General features: G+C 34.1%; 1 protein-coding gene across 14 annotated transcripts in view; it reads left to right on the forward strand.

Moving 5' to 3' along the window:
- Nucleotides 1-18392, forward strand: part of CaMKII (Calcium/calmodulin-dependent protein kinase II) — a 394054-nt gene that overhangs the window by 368446 nt on the left and 7216 nt on the right. For 8 of the 14 annotated variants that reach the window (XM_083131299.1, XM_083131300.1, XM_083131301.1 and 5 more), the window contains 2 exons: nt 14871-14946; nt 15940-16034. In XM_083131299.1, the coding sequence (XP_082987425.1) occupies nt 14871-14946; nt 15940-16034 (171 nt within the window). Of the gene's footprint in view, nt 1-5006; nt 5061-8412; nt 8476-14870; nt 14947-15939; nt 16035-18392 lie in introns of all 14 variants that reach the window. The other 6 variants (XM_083131302.1, XM_083131307.1, XM_083131305.1 and 3 more) reach the window with 3 other exon arrangements.

Genomic DNA, 18392 nt, shown 5'->3' on the forward strand with positions numbered 1-18392 from the left:
AATGTTCAGTTTGGGTAATATATGCACATTTTACTTTTCTGTTCAAAAACTTTTATTTATCTGTTTAATTTTGTTGGAAGTCTGCCCTCCCCGATGACTTACTGGTAACTTCATCACTTGCTACTCAAGGAGTCCTGGGTTCAATACATGGTGAAGGCAGATTGTTCAGATCCAACTTTAAACTGTAGGGCCAGTCCTGATTAGACTCACTCTGCATAAAGTGGGTTTTAAATTGTTAAAAGGTCTTTGGTAATAGCTAGGGGCTTCTGGCAGTGAAAAAAATGCTTTACTGAAGACACTAATATGTCAACACATTTACTGCTACTTTTGGTAATTGAATATTACACCAGCTTGCAGATACTTCAAAATTTGGACATAAGAAATAAATTTGTAAGCATTCCTCATGACAAAGTGAGTAAATTGATATTTAACATTACACTCATAGAGCACCTGTCTAATAATATAGCATGTGTACAATATTGCTTGTTAAACCCCGATTTGTAGTACATACCTTAACGTTTGGAATGTTTGTATTAATTTTTTAATATACTGTTGGTAAAATTCAAATAAAAACCATATTTAATAAATTCGAATGTGGGGTTAAGGAAGATTTGTGAGACTGTCACATGTAATTCTGTCTATGTTGATAGAATTACTTCTTCATGCTCTAAGATAGTCTCTTACATGTTCTAGCTCTTAACTGATTCTGATTCTGCTTCCACACATCACTGAGTGCTATTACTCTGTGGTGAACTCTCAGGTATATGTAATATTAAGTATACACACTATATACATGTCAAGTAGAGCATTGGAAAAGTTGCTTTGTACACTCCTGTTCACATAAAATGACACATTTTACAAGGTTGGACAGTTGAAATGTGTGCCACTTTTATCTGAACAGGAGTGCACAATCTTCTAATTTTTTTTAGTTGAATCATTTAATGTAGTAAAACAAACCTACACACACATAATTGTGTGTGTGTGTGTACATGTCATATGTAGACACTTATGCGTTTCCTTTATTTCCCCACAATATTAAACTGAAATTAAGATGCAGTGATTTATCCACACACACCCTCCAAATATTTAGCAAAATCCCAATTCATTGTCATCTTCTAAATTTGCCCTCAAAAACTCTCCCTAAAGACAACTTTACATCCTACAGATAAAAACTTCTCGTTACAATCTGCCAAGATGTATTTAAATTTTTTACTGTGTGATAATGGATATTAGTTTGGCAATGACTGATATACAGCTGAAACATTATGCTAAAAGAAGAGATATATATATATGAGAAATACAAATAAAAGATTGATAAGTGTTCACACATTATATACATGCAAACATACATGTTTTATTAACATTAAATAATATGATAGTACATGCCGTTAGCTATGCGTGATTATAATTTATCCTTTTCTTGTGACCTCTTGACGTGCAGGAAGTGGTTTTAAACGATGTGAATGAGTTAAATTCGTATTGGATTTTATTTCATTCACAGCAGGTACTTACAAACATGTGGAAATAGCAACTAAACCATCATAAAAGCCACAGTAATTCAGCAGTTAAGATGTATCTGCTGCAATGCATACTTCTCTTGAACATTTCAATACCACGTGTGAAGATAATGCCATCAGACATGAAATGTACAATGTGCTATGTCAAAACGTGCACGAGAAGAAGGTATCACAAAATGTACAGTCACTGACATATCTAGGTTGTAAATAAGGTTCTAGGTTCAATAAGGCATTTACAACCCAGAAATGTCCATGATTGTACACATGATTCATTGAGTTATGACCAAAATTAGTGTTTTGAGTCTGAAAATGAATTTTCTAGTTTATCTACTTTAAAAGTGTGTGCGTGTATAGATTGTTGGTTATGTCAATATAATAATAGCATTATGTTATAGAATATTAAGTCAACATGTAAATCGATGCTGACTTGCCCATGTAGGTAAATGGGAAAGTATGACTTTTAGTCCAGCTGGCGCACATTGAGTGTGTTTGTAATTCTACAGTTTCCAGTCGTTTCAAGCTCGGACACCAGTGTGGCCATTTCTTTTGTATACGGAAGTGTTTGTATTTAATAAATCTTGTAATTTGTGATCAATTGCTTACACCTTTTGGAATGGTAAGTTTTTCATATCACTCAGGTAATAGGCACGATTATATTGCTCATTTGAAAGCTTGAAAAATGTTTTTGTTTTTTTTAATTATCGGTCTGCATAAAAAGGCATGTCTTTGTGTGTGTGTGTGATTTTATTTAAGAATACAAATTATACAGTCTCAGTCCCTTGGTTTTTCAATATTTTTATCCTGTTATAATGTTATTTTGTGATGTTGCATGGTGAACATGATCGATGTATGAAAATGTAAACAGTTCCCTATTCTGTGCTGCTTTTATTCTTAAGCATATAAATTTTAAAACATTGATACATTCATTATCTTCGAGTAGATATGAAAGCAGTGAGAAAAGTGGGTCTTGAAATTAGATTTTTTAATAACATTAGCATGGAAATAAGAACTGTTTCAATCTTCATGTATTCTTTTATTTTTTGTTTTTCACTTTAATCCATTCTTGTAAAAATTATCAAGAAAACTATGGCAAGTATATACTTGTAATTGATTATTTCCCCTTGGCTTCCCTTTAAATATCATAATTTCAGTATATAATACCAGTTTCGTATCAGTAAAGATCTTGAATAGAAATTCGTTCATGCCGTCTTTAATGTTAGTACTACTATCATTATCCCCCTTAAGGCACAAATGTTACTGTCACTGACACTTCTGGTGTGTAACGTATGGGATTCTTACAACCCAAAAGTGTCGGGACACACTACGAAAGGCATCCTCAGGATCCATCTTGATGTCCGTCCATGAGCAGAATGAATTTAATACTTGTTTCTGTGTTTGCCCAAATTATATTTGATTTCTCAACTCCTTCTGCACGATCATATAATGTTCTACATGAACAGTAAAAAAGAAAAAGTAACCAAGGTATGTGTGGATATGATTGTTTGTTGGTTGTACAGTCACGGACACTTCTAAGATTAACGATGCTATTGACTTTCAATGGAGTTGTTATAACCGAAAAGTATCTGCAACTGTATTTGAAAAAAGGAAGGGGGAGAGGGTTATAGAAGAATTAATCTTACGACAGTGCTATTTCATTACTTCATCGGTGCATTAGGTAACATACATTGGACACATTTTGTTGCGTGCTGTATGTGATAGTAGTGTGTGTACATTGTTTCTACTCAAAATAACTTAGTACAAGTACATTATTTTGATTTGGTTTAATGTAGCTTCTTATATTGGTACAAATGTGAAAGGTTTTCTGGTGTTTGGAATAACAAAAAGTATTGAAGGTAAGCTTGTCAGACATTTTGCTTGTAAATGAAGGTAGCAGTTAGGTAGATACACACTTTGATGTATGCATTTGTTTTTTTGTTCAAGTAATGAACTAAAAGTAATGTATCTGACTTTTTAACTTCTCAATAGATGGCTGCACTGACTGGCTACAAACACTCACTTATTTGCTGACATTTCTTCTTTCTTTATTATACAGTAGTAGTTACATATATGAAGATCTGTTTCCTGTGTATGTTGTCTGTTGCAGTCAAAATGTTAATTTTATTTCCAGTGACATAAATCATAAATCAAAGTTCACTCATTTTTATATTTTTGACCAAACTACACACACTATTCTCATTGATACAGTTGTCACTAATGTTCAAATGTTGGTTACAAACACTTGAAACAATATGTCCAGCAGTTAGAAATTTAATAGCATTATGTTGCTTAAATTCCACTGGTGAATGGTCACTACATGCCTCCAATTTACGAGCTATAGGTATATAACCTCTTTGTACAACTGTTTCTTCTGCACTAAAATTAAAGTGGAGATGTGAGCGGAATGAGTAAGTTCATCAGTGCAGCCATCTGTTGGTCAGTTATGAAATCAGGCATTTCTTTTCAACTTTCCCTTACTTACACTTCAGAAATATAGCATGATTTATTATGTGCCAATCACTGTGTATTAACATACATAACTATTCTTGAAACTTGAATACTTTCTTTTACTTCAGTTCATCTTTCTTTACACCAAACAAATTAAATCACAAAGTAGTGGGTAGATGAGTCAATATGCATAACTTACATCAATTTGATAAATGTTTTGTGTCATATCTCTTCACTATAAGTTTCTCATACTTCTGAGTAGTTTCATAGATCTAAAACTTCGTTTCGTTACATAGTTTGTTTGAAATAGAATTAATTTTCAGTTCACATTTTCATCTAACTTGAAACCAGTGTGTCTCCTTTTCTGTTATTCTACTTATTAGTGTAAGTGCAGTTGATTATAGTAAGTATATCTGAAATATTTGAGGTTTATTCAACAAGATACTAATCCCTGTCTATTCTTGATTTGGTTATGAAATCAGTCATTACTGTTCAATTATCCCTTGCATATGTAGTTTAATAATTGGCTGATACCACACACACACTCTCTGTCTTGGCCATTGATGCTGGTTATGGTTAATCAAACCATTGTCAGTCAATCTTCTTTCCTTGCGATTGTACAGTGTGTTTCAAAATCATACACCCCTAACTTTCATTGCTTTTATATCCATTCCATGCAGGAAATTCTGGAAATTAATGGCTTGCCTTGGAGTGAATTATTTCCAGATTGCCAATTTCGAGGAGCCACTACAATTAAATAACTGAGAAATTTGCCCACAAAGTATGCACATCTTAATGTGAAGCCTCTCACAATAAGAGTAACTAGCTAATAAATTCATAAATTGCAACTATGGATAAAAACAGAATAACACTGCATTATGTCTGACAAGCATAAAGTGGAAGTTGAATATTAAGTTTGTTATTGTTGCCCTGTAGTTCCTTTATTGTGCTTCACATGTGCATGCTTTTGCTTACTTGCACATGCATGCTGAATATTTTATTTACTTTCTTTTGTTCTTTGCTGTCTGTTATTGTGGCCTACAGAAGATTCAGATGTGTGCTACCATCCTCTGGGCTGTGATTTTGATGAAGTAGATGGTGAGTTTTTTTCTTTTACTGTGCCTTTAACTAGGTTACAGAAGTATATAGAACCTTGTAATCACCAATAAGAAAACATACACGGCAATTTTCTGGCCATATCATAATCTGTCAAAGAATTAATTGAAGGAGCAAAATTTGTTACAGTAAGATTTCCACATAACAGTATGCTCTTACGATGAATCAAAGAATATAATAAATTAATGATAGCAGGAAAAATGTGCAGATGAGATAGATACAAGGACAGAGGCTGGAATGGTAAGAGATGAATGAGTATAAATTTCTTTTCATACCTATATGAAATTTACTTATATATCGATAACTATTGTTCTACTACTGATTCATTATGAGAATTTCACATGCCTCGTAAAGAATCTGAATGGTTCATTTGCCTTCTTTACCAATTATGTAACCAGATGATCGCATTAGTTTTACCTTAAACAATGAAAACTGTATATTAGCATTTACTTCAGAGTCAGAATAAGAAACTGTACTTTTATAACAGTGCAGAATCGTGCCATGTTGTTACATTTACAAAGTTGCAAGATATTCATAGAAATATCATATTAAAATTCATTGATTTTTATCAATAAAGCAATATCCAATATGTCTGTATCGGCTGATTCCGATAAGGAGTCCTGATTATTCTGCTCCCGTTATAATCACACCAAGTCCAAAGAATATCTTTATCGCTTGAGTACAAATTTATGCTGACATATGGGTGTTTCGTTGCAAGTATTTAGTCATCACCATTCATCCTGGTTATCATAATTAGTCATAAAGAAAAACATAAATACACAAAGTACAAACATTCAAAATTAACAATTGTTAATGTGGATGTTGAGAGACAGATTCCACTTTTACTTTTTATGCATCATTTGTTTTAGTAGTGTGTCACGGTTATCATGAGAGAAAGTACTCAATATACTAACTTGCTGTTTTGCACACAGTAATTAGACACACTGTCCACATTTTTGTTATTTAATTAGTATCTTATTTGTTGTGTGTCTTACATAGTTTATCTGTCTTGAAACTTTTGGTCCTGTAAGATAATTTCAATTCTTGACTTTAAGCTTATGTGATTAAAAGTATGTATTCTTGTCAGTTAAAGGAGTGGTTAACACATTTAAAGCTTTAGAAACCTTAGATTCACATCAACATTCTTTCTTAATCATTAAACACTATTGTTGAGGTTTACTTCCACTGCACAAGAAAACAGTTTAAGATTTTAGTTAGAAGAGCAAGGGCAAACTGAAAACAAAATGTTCCAGTAAAATGTTGAACATTTTGCACTAATATCACACTCATTCTTTCACACATGCAGATTCTTGCATTTTTTGCCATATACTAAATAAATATTTATTCAAGGGGTGACACCAATTGCATATTGTAGGAAGAAAAAGGAGAGAGATCACCAACATTTAGTCGTAGTCATACTGAATCTTGTGATGGGTTCAACGAACTGCAGAATCCTGAAATTTGCCCCTCTTGTCACATAAATGGCTTTCCATATAACAGCTAATTCAGTATTTTTGTAGATGATTGCTTGCCATAACCAATTCAGTGAAGGTGTATAAACTCTTGGCACACTGTAATCAAAGAAAGGCAAAGGGGAGTAGAACAAGCAACAATGAAGTTTGCAGAGAAGCAATTTTTTATGTCTTTCAAACAAACCATAATGTCTTTTCTGAATACCATTTTCGTCTGACCTATTCTGGCTCACTTTGTTTCCAAAACCTACGCGGTAGCTCAATCATTAGGGTGTCTGACTATCATGCGAGTGACCTGAGGTTCGATCCCCGATGGGGGAGAACCGGAACTTATTCCACCTGTTACGCTGCTCCGGTGCCCACCCAGCATCATATAATGTGGGTACATTGACGAAATTCTAGGGGGGTAAAGGTGGCCAGGGGCATTGTGCTGATCCCATCAACCCCACCTTTGGCCATGATCAATAAAGTGTGGGGCTCTAACCCACACCCCCCTATATGCCTTCATGGCATGGTGCAAACCACAGGGGAGTACTTTACTTTACTTTGTTTTTATCAAATACTTGAAACAAGTTACAATTGTGAACTTGATCACATGTTCTATCTATTTTGTTGCCATTGGGTTGTTCCAAAGTGAGAACTGAATAATGAGTTGGAGGAAAGTAATTTCTTGAAATAGTGATAGTAACGTAATATTATAGTATGTTATAACTGAATGTGAACAGAATGGACAAATGATATCATAGGATTGCTGGTTTGCAATGTATTCTGGAACCTAGGTAAATTTACATACATGTATGTTCATCAGCACATTGTATGGTGAAAGTAGAATATTGTAAAAGTTTTTCATTGTGTGCACAAACACTATTACTTTCTTCAATAATTTTTATTAGTTTCTCTTGACCCAGAACATGTTAGTGATGTTGAGAAATATTTTAAGTGTATATGCATATTCATGTGTAGTTATGCATAGTTCGTGCAGATGCAGACTGATGTCAGCACAGGTACAGTAAATATTATTTCTATTGTGTCTAGAAAATTGAGTGTAGCATGATATATCACCTTGCACATAAGCATACTAAAAAATCATTAGTGTCTCACTATTATAGAGAAATGAGTGTGATTTGAGGTTCAATTTTTGGCTATGAAATGTTTCTTTTGATAGGCATTAAAGCTCGAATTGAATTCCACAACCATTATTGTTACAGGTAAATTAGTTGGTACTTAAAATTATAATGCACACTGTTCATTTCCTTTTTTTTTTTAATTTTATAAATATAAATAATTATTTTCAGGCAAGTTCTTGTGTTAATTTTTAAACTTGTAAGTAAGTAAAGTAAGTTAGGTAACAGAGATGAGGTATTTGATTAGAATAAATGCTACATTATAAATTTTCTTTTGCTTATTAATAAAATATCTGTAGCTGTAAAATGGATTTTTTTTTTGTTAAATTTTTCATGTTTAATAGTATGTGGTAATGTTCATATTCTATAAAGGCAGAGGTATGTGTCGAGGAAACCTAAGTATTGTACCATGCTGTGTATTTTAGGTAGAGTATATTGTAGTATGTGTGTGATTCTTTTAACATTCGTGTAGCATATTTTTACTTAACCGGTTCTTTTTTTGAAATCCTCCCTCCCGAACCCTCTTGTAGTAAGAAAAGTGATCGGCATCCTTAACAAACAAACCAAATGCTTTTTACATATAAGCCCACCTGTGAGGTAAATTTTTAGGAACAATTTCTGTCATTGAAAGTGTGGAAACATGAAGTAGGTATGTAGCATGATATAAATCTCAGTTCAAGTCAAACTTGGCATTTTTTTTTCTTTTTCCATCTTCTAATTCCTGGTGTCCATTTATAGAGATAAGGATTCTCTGCCCAAACAAGATCTGCTCTCAGCTCTCCAACAATTCCCACAGTTCAGGTAAGGTGCAAGTAATATATCGCTGATGGAAGTGGCCTTCTGCTTTGCTCGTGCAAAGCAACTGTGTCAACAGCCTGTCTTGATCGGTGTTTACTGTCCTTGCTTTATGGTAAATGGGGAATAAAATAAGGTGCTAAATGATGAAGATTCAGTCCGAATTAAATTCATTTCTAACATTTCTGCGTTATATGTTGCAATTGATTGCAGGGCTAATACTTGTTAATTAATGTGTGAAACCAAAATCGATAGTAACTCAGTAGTGTGATGTTATATTTTTTCATTATAAAACTAAATATAAACCCAGGCATGTAGAAGTAATTTGAGGTTGTAGGGCTACAAGGATGGATTTTCATTGATGGTCAGCATCTCTTTTTAGCTGCTCTCCACTCTTCTTCTGTCGGTACCATTTCTTCTAGTAGTATTACCACTTCTACCACCACCACCATTACTACAATTACTTTGTGAAGGCATATGGTACAGTGGTTCGGATCCCACTTTAAACTAGATCCAGTCCCGATTAGCTTTTCTGTGCATACATGTCTACCACTACTATAGTCAGCATCTCTTTTAGTAGGCTTCCACCCATCTCATAGTACCATTAGTGCTGCTGCTACTACTATACCACTAATATCACTTCTACTACTACCACCACCACCACCATTACTACTAATACTACCACCATCACTTCTACCACCACCAGGACGATCACCACTACTACTACTAATACGACTTCTATTTAAAAATATTTCAATTATTCAACAACTCTTGATGTCCTAGCTCTTCGAGTGGACTGGATAAGGTCATTTACATGTTAATTGCCCAATGACACGATGGACCAATCCAAGTGGAATTTGGAATAATTTTTGAACCCAAAGGCAGAAAACTTTCTAGGTTCATGATTAAGGCATGAAAATAGTTGAGATCATTGGAACACATCGTCAGTAATCCACAATTAGATTGTAATAGATTTTCATACGGCTTGACTTCACAATAAATATCATAAACTCGCACAACGACTTAGCATCTCGTGAACTAGGGAAATATCTAGGAGTTTTAAGTGTTCTCTCAATGAGGTATGAATATAACCACGTTCTTGACAACCATGGGAACACATTTATATGTAAATACATACCTTCATATGATGCTAAAATCAATGTTATTTTCTGTAGATCGTGGTATGTAGCTCAAAAGATGCTATTTTCACCCCCACATTTGTACATATATTCGCTTGTAGCTCATATTTTCAAACATTTTCTGACATATATTCCGACACCTAAGGTGTAAATCAAAAACCATGAGACCTTCTGTAAACAAACGGTCTCACCGATTCGATGTATCACTCTGCGTCAGCAGATGATTGCGGTCATGAATCAGCTGTTACACTCATAGTTCGCCGCACTTATTCATTTTATATAAGAGCCTCTGAATGTGAGAACCCGCTCTCAAAACATCAGACGAATATGCAGCCGCATACAATGTTACTCTCCCGGTCATTCTCTCTTTCATAACCCTTAAAACTGCAGACACTGACACACCACTGCACTGGAATACGAACTTAACCACTTCATGTACTGGTTTCTCAGGATACCACTGACAGAACGTTACATAAATATTGAGTAGAATCTGTTTCTCACCCCTTTTCAAAGGCTGTCCTTGCTGGTGTTTTGAAAACAAGTTCGGAGAACACGGAAACTTTCCCGCACGCATAGAACTCTCAATGTTATTTTTCTAAGGATAAGTCAGGCAATATTACTAAGTTGCACTACTTCCTTGCTGTTCACATGATTATTTTTAGAAAATAACCAATGTTATAAAATATCATTATGTACACAAATCTCTAAGCTCATTGAAAGTTACAATGCATATTACTACAAAATGTTCACACTTATCTTTCCTTGCCATGTCACCAAGTTATTTTACGAAGTGCACTATATTTGGCAGAACAAAAATCGTTATTAGGATGCTTGTCAAAGTTTCCAACCGCAATAAATTTATGAAATTTCTTTGTCTTGTTTTGATCATCATCATCAATATATTTACAGCATTGCATATGGCTGTTTATGCCCATTATATATTTTATTTACATAAGATACAATTTACATAAAATCTACAAACAAATTTCAAATACACTCCTATCTTTATCAAACCTTAGAAATATACATTACCATGTTATATCATTTTGTCTAAAAAAAAAATGCAAGTAAAATATATTCAATTCACATGCAAGAAAGAAGCCAAATTTATGGGAAATGATTACTGGTTCAAAGAGTTAACCATAAAGGTGAAGCAATAAGTAAAAAAAGAAAGAGCATTGGGTTTAAAGTGAGACGTCATTTGCGGCAGCGTATCACATACTACAAATTGGCCATTGTTTTACCTTACGTAATGAATCCTGTAACAACGCTGGATTTTCGTGTGGATTATTTTACTTCTATGAGTTTGCAATGCTTTCTGCATGCAGGTGGTTTTGTTTACAGAAGGTCTCAGGGTTTGTGATTTGACATATAGTTACTACATTTTTTCTTCTTGGGTTTAATAACAAAGATTATCCATTTGTCTGTATTCTGTTCATTATGTTCTGTTTATTTTAAATCTTGACCATAGAATTACAATTGCATTGTCTAACAGTCTTGTCAACAATAGAGAATGTAAGGTCAAGCTTTTATGGTAAAATCCATTGTCCATTGGACATTTTAAATATACTCCCATTAGTACTTTATGTGGTATTGCATGCAGTCTCCATAAATCTGTGTTTAGGGACAACAGGAGGAGATTCACATTCCAGCACAGCCTAATACATTTTCTTTAGCTGGGTGAGCTCAATTAAAATTGCAATTTTTCACAATTGTAAGTCCATATTTCATTCCATATTTTGATTAAAATAACTGAATATATATTTACATATCTAACATTTTTTTAATACACATAAATTTGTTCCCTGTTGATAACTATTATTATATTACCACATTTTACTAAATGACATTTGAATGATATTATCTCATAGTATATGCTTCGATTACAGACCACACAACTGTTTCCACACAATGTTAACAATTGCAAATTCATCTATAAAATGTAAATGATACATTAAATGATTATCGATGTTTATTTTATTCCCCGTTTCGATTGCTCGTCTGTTACTAGTTTAGTTGTAGACACGTAATTAGCTTCATCTCGTACAGAGTTTGTTTCCTCTGCAAATGCTTTCTGCCAAGTTGCATAGCATATGTGAAATACCAATCTGTGATTGTATGTGTGACAATAGGATTGATGAACACAAATGACAGCTGTTTGCATGAGTGTTCATTGTACTTCACATAGTAATAAGTGCATTGTAGGTCACATTAGAAGGAATTTGATACAATTATTGTGCTTAAGTTACTGTAATCAACATTACCACTAATAAAATATTGTTTTTATTAGAAGTTATTGCACAAAGTTATTCATCAAAATTTGTGAGAAAATGAACTGGTGTGTTTGAAGTTTGGAAGTTCATTTTTTTTCACTGCAAATGTAATGACAAGAGCAAACCCATTACTGTTTACATGATTATAATACTTCTGGCATTCACTATGTGCTGTCTTTGATGCGAAAGGTTATGTTCCAGATGAAATACGAAGATGAACAAACTTCAATGTCATAATTTTTATGTTATGTTGCTTGTTAGTTTACGGGATTGAAATTTTTTTAAAGAAAAATATTGCAATTATAATCCACATATGGATTTTTCATTATATTTACAATATTGAACATACTACATTGGCATTATCATGTTGCAGTATTGTATAGAGAAAAGTCAGTCAGGATGTTTGAAGTTTAAATACTATGAAAAATTGTATTTTGATGCACAAGCATTTGACCATCATTTCTGTGTTGCAGTAAGCGCTACATGTAAAATAGTATAAAATTGCATTGATTGAGCATTTATCTCGACACTAAATTAGAAGTAGAAAAGACAATGTGGAGGAATGTACGCACATGATTGTGGTCACTGTTGGTGCAAAAGGACATGCATGAGCACTTAGGAGGTCCTCATTAAAGAATCAATCAGTTATTGATGTCAAATTTTTCTGCAATGTGTATTTGTTCTATATGCATGCTTGTTCATTGTTTATGTCTGCAGCACTTTAATACAAAGTTTATTAACTGTTTATCTCTTAAGTTGATAATTATTTAATACTCTCATAATTTTCAGTATTGAATCTGTTAACCTTCATGTCAATTTGAAGGAAAGCAATGAAAATGACACTGAATTTTTTGTTTAAAGATACAGTTGCCTTTTTCATATGTTAATTCTAGGATGAATCTGGACCAAAACTTCAAAATAACAATAAAAATTACTCTTAATATTTTGTATTTAATCTTGGTGCTGCAACATATGAATTTAGCACATATTTACTTAAATACAACTATATCTTGTGTTTGAATCATGGGATCATCTGTTTAAGAATCTAAGAAGGAGGTTGTAATCAAAGGAAATTGATGGGCTTGCGAAGTTGTGCCTGTTATCCACTGTTAACTATTGAAACATACACTACTTCCTGAAGATTATACTTAGTTAACTTCTTAATATAATTATATACAGCAAAGATTACAATCTTTGATTAAAATATAAGGGAATGCAGTTCTCAACTTGGATCTCTTATGCAGGTAATCTAACTTAAAGAACCATGTTTTTCTTCAGTTAGACATTTTTTTTATATATATACAAATATAAAACACATTCCTCTGTTACCAGAAATGCACAAAGTCTTTGGGTTCCCAGATATCCCATACATAAGGGAATATCTTGTTTTTCATTTGTTAAGGTGTCCTGTTGTCCCAACAGAAGTCATTGGCATGTGCTTTTTGTCAGCATATTCCAGTTTTAAATCATCGAGTCAACCTGGCCCCATTCTAGAGAAGTGCTCTGCATAATCTTAACTTCTATCTTCCTGCATGGTGGGGTTGCACTTGGTAGCACAGCCAAGTTCGCTTACTTTGCCTCAACCGTGTGTATGGAGAGATGAGTTGGAAGTAATCCGAAACCAATCAAAAATATATATTCCACAATCAACAACCCCCAGAAACATTGCAGAGAAAATTAGGGCAACTGAAATCTAATGACTACATGTCCACGTGCACCATGCATCTCCTCAGATAATTAGTAAATTCTGTAGTAACCCAGGCTTAGTAATTAATACACAGGTTCAACTCATTATTGTGTTGCTGTGATTTTTTTAAATTCAGTAACACAAGTCAAATTGCTTAAAATATTTTTTTCTACAAATACTTAATTTTTTTCATAATTGCAGAATATGGAAATCAAATTATGTTATTTGAATGTTCTCATAATGGACATTCATTCTGCTTTTTATAATATGCTGACTTTCAATTTATTTATTTTTCTGAAATATCTGGGAACCCTAGTCTTGGTTGCTATTGTATTTTCTTCCCTGTTCCGTTAGGTTCTTTCTTCTTACTGCAGGTCACTTAATCTTTCAAATTACTTGATTTGATCTTTTAGCATCTGCCTTAGGCAACCTGTGTAAAGAAATGTGCCTATACAATTATTAAGTAATTGTGGCTGTTCTATTTCTAAGCTTACACTGATTCTACATCAGCAGAAATCCGATACATTGCTTGTATGTGTGGAAAGTTCAGTGCGTTTATTTGTGCCAGGGATGTTCTCTTCTCTGTTTCATGTTGTTGTGTAAAATTAATATAGACTGGAAAACAGATTTTGCCGAAATTTACGCTGACATAGAATCAGTAAAAATGCTTTTTCTGTTATTTACTTTAGAGAATTACAGAAAAAGAAATATTTTTGCAAGAGTGAAATATGCCATTTATAATTTATATAACTTCCAAATTGCTTATGCTAAGGTAGATTTTTAACTCTTTTGATTCTTGAAAGCTTGCTTTTATTGGAGGGTATGTATTTATTCTGTGGTTACCTGAGCGATTATTTTAAGCTTTTATTGCAGGACATTTGACAAGACATAGAGTATCCATTATTTATATTTACTACTGTTAGAGAATATTTTCATGAATTTAAATCATATCCATTATGTTGAGTATTTTGTTGTATACACCTAGATTCACCTGTACTATGTAACAACAAAGGCAATGCCTACAAGATAATTTATGGTTTACAAATATAAAGAATCAGTTAATACAAACAAATTACAAAATAGTTAATTACTTTATCCAGTTTCTGTAATCACAGCAGGGTAATTATACTGTACTGAGTATCTTCACTACATGTAACACACGCACATTGTGGTTGTGGTGGTGAAACACCAATGTCCACCATGCAGAAGGGTTATTATTTGATTTTGAGATAAATTAGTGTAGATAGGTTTTCAGGAAGTTTTTTCAAGTTTACCTATTTCAAAGGAGTTTTCCATTTTTAGCTCGCAAGCAAGAAATCATCAAGATGACAGAGCAGCTAATCGAAGCAATTAACATGGGTGACTTTGAGGCTTACACGTAAGTAAGAGTCTTTATCTGTAGCTTTGCAATATTCTTGAATGCACTTGTCACAAAGATAGGTAAGAGGGGAGTTGGAATGGGTTTGTGAACAAGGTCACCTATGCCATAAATGGGAATGCACGAATTCACATGTGTTTAGAATTCCTTCTAGAACAGTCATGTGAATCAGCATGTGGTTTGCTTAGATATTTTCAATAGTTTCATGGATACATAAGTCTATTAAACTAGAAAAAAGTATCTTCAGAACCTACAGAGGTTCTTAATTACTGAGTGTACTAAGTGTGGTCCAAAAATAAGCTTCGCAGTATCCATATTGTCAGAAGTGAGGTACAGATGGTGAAAATAATACTGTTAGAGGTTTAAGGACAGTCATATGCTTCCAGTGTGCAACATTTGGTCTGCCGGGTGTATGCTGTGCAGACACAAGATCTGGCAGAAGTAAGGGACTGCCAAGAGACAGTGGGGGTTGTCGTGGCAGACAGATGTAGATAAATGATGAAGGTGTTCTGTTCTTAGGCTTTCTTGAAAATAGAATAGTGGATGCTAACAGGTACTTCACAGACTGACATAGTATCCAATAGGGTATCTTGCTTTCTCGGGTCTGCTATCCCATGTGGTAGTGACAACAGTAGCTTACCTGACCTGGCAGCCAGCGACTTCCACTTCTGCCTAGCTTTGAAGAGGATTTTGGCTGGACATCATTAAACCAGCAATGATGATGTGAAATATGTCATTTGCAATTTTTTTTGTAGGTCCGGTCATGGCCTTTTACGAGAAATGCATCTTCAATCTGGTACATCCATAAGATGTCTCTCAGAGTGGACTCCATTTAAAAACCAACTCAGTCTTTTATCTTCTTCATAATGCGGTTTGACATCATCATAACATTACTTGTACTCGTGGAACCACGAAGCTTATTTTTGGACTACCCCTCTATTTCTTATTCGTCTACTTACATTGAAGCTATAGATGTTTTCCCCTTTCTTCCAGAAAAATATGCGATCCTCATCTGACTTCATTTGAGCCTGAAGCCCTAGGTAATTTAGTCGAAGGAATGGACTTTCACAAATTTTACTTTGATAATGGTAATTATATAATTTTACTTTGCTGTTCCCAACCCACTGCTTTGTTCAATATTGTTTTGCTAGTGCTATTAATTAATTTTTCTGGTATAATAGTTAGTAGAGATAATTTCTTAGAACAAGAGATACTTTGCCAAAAATGTGGACTTTTGGTAACACTTCATAGAGCTTTTTTATTACTTTGATTTCAAATTAATTCAGCAAGTGTGTTTCTAAAATAGGGTTTCAGGGTTCTGTGTTGAATTGCATTTTGACATACATATTCATATATTTTTAATATTCTTAATTAACATAAGACATGAAATAGGAACCCTATTTTAGAAGCCTCATATATCTTTCATGCAGTAGTAGTTTTTATATCTTTGCATCTTATCATTTTTTTTTCACTCTCTAGTTATAACAAATTATCATAATACTAACTAATGCCTGTGCTGTAACAAGTGTAATTTTTCATAACTAGTGGGTATTTTCTATCTCTGGTCCATAATTATCAATCTTCCTTTATAGGTATGAACTAGATTCTATCAACCAATATCACAGGTGGTGATACTCTATGATTAATCTTTCGTTGCAGTTTTCTAAAAAAAATTTTCTATGTTATGCAATGGTTAAGAAAAACAGTGGCAACATGTTTAGTTTTCAAGTTACTTTTATTACCAAAATCTGTTGCTTTCTTCAATATATTCTCATGCATAACATGTCTCATAATGAGTCGCATGGTCTCATATTGGAGAAGTATGGAGGGTGTTGAAATGAGGGGGGGGGGGGGAAAGTCCTGTAAAAGTCTAAGCCAAGCGTCAGGTTAACCTTGCAGCAGGTTTTATGTATCAATCCGCGCGAGAACTGAGCTCAGAATCTTCCGTGCCAGTCTTTCCTCAACCGCCGAGCTGCTTACATCGGAGACACTGAGAAAATCTACAGTATTGCCAACCGCACAACACATCAAAACCCGCATGCATGTCAAGTGGATTGTATTTTTGCTTCTCTTTGTCTCCTGAAACATAACATTTTAAAAGTACTTTCTGCGCATATATTATTTAATAAATGTGTCATTAATATAAGAGCGAAACAACTTCTAAACATGAGAGCATGTGTGTATATTTCGAGCATGCAAAAATAAAAATAAACAAAGATAAAAGTAAACAACGATAGGCCCCTCTTGAATTTAATGACAAATTATTGTTTTTGGTTTAGAAAGAAATAGATTTATGAAAAACTTGGTTGCTTCGTTCGCAATACATCCGTTACTGTAAGACACACGCACTTCAAGTTGTACCACCAAAAAAGCATGATTTGTTATTGGTGATATATACAATCAGGTGCATTGTCTGTCGCTATTACTCTGGTTTCAATTTATGAATCACTTCACTAAACCAGGATTCAAATCTTGGTCTGTCTATTTATTGCTGATAATCACCCTTCCCTTTCTTTGCGCTGAAAAGTAAATATGCGCCTTCAACAAAGCTTTCATTGCCGCCAGTGGGTGAAACAATAAGCCTCCCCCTTCCCCTCATCGTTGGTTTCTTCAGCCCTGGCGGTGGTTTTGCATGGTGGTATCCTTCCATGGTTTATTCCCCCTTCCCCCACTCACTGAGTTGAAGGACGTCTCGTCCAAATAATAAACATGTTTCTTCTCACTGCGATATATTTTAATACCGCGGAGATTCTTTTGTCGTCAAACAACAAACAATCGTTTCCTCTTGCTAAACTCAAACCGCAAATCATTCAACACCCGTGATACAATTCGTGTGCACATTGACGGCAAATCACCTCACGCCCTGTTTTACTTTGATCTTGTTGCCGCAAGGAGGATTATGCATTTAAAACAACTTGCTTGACTTTGAAGAACATTTCCTTTCGGATGAAGCCCAAAATAACATTCGGGTAAAACCGCGCGCTGAACAGGAGATTCAGCCATTCTCGCCGCTCTACAATAAACATAGGGTTAAAATAGTGGGATGTGCAACACTGGTATCAGCGATTTCACGCGCTCTGCAACGCATTCAGTCTCGCTCGACTCGCTCTAAAGTTTCAATGTCTCTTCAACGCAATACAGATTCGAGTTGGCGAATCTGCGGTTCTAAGTTCGTCTGCACAGTGATTGCAACCAATTAAGTCCATACCTGCTAATCAATGTATTATTTTGTCTGTATATTACAAATTAAATAACTGTTTTCTTGCAAGTATGCAGTTGTGTCGGAATAGAACCCGTCTCAGTGGAACTATATTCTTGCGTGCACGTTTGGATCTACATATGCTAAAACCTGCTGCAAGGTTGACCTGACGCTTAGCTTAGCATAAAATGTATACTGAGATTATTTGATGATTTCATAGTAATTTAATTAAACTACTCTTCCAAAC

Source organism: Lepisma saccharinum, chromosome 11 (assembly GCF_977018435.1).
Source record: "Lepisma saccharinum chromosome 11, izLepSacc3.1, whole genome shotgun sequence".
In the NCBI taxonomy this organism is placed as follows: domain Eukaryota; kingdom Metazoa; phylum Arthropoda; class Insecta; order Zygentoma; family Lepismatidae; genus Lepisma; species Lepisma saccharinum.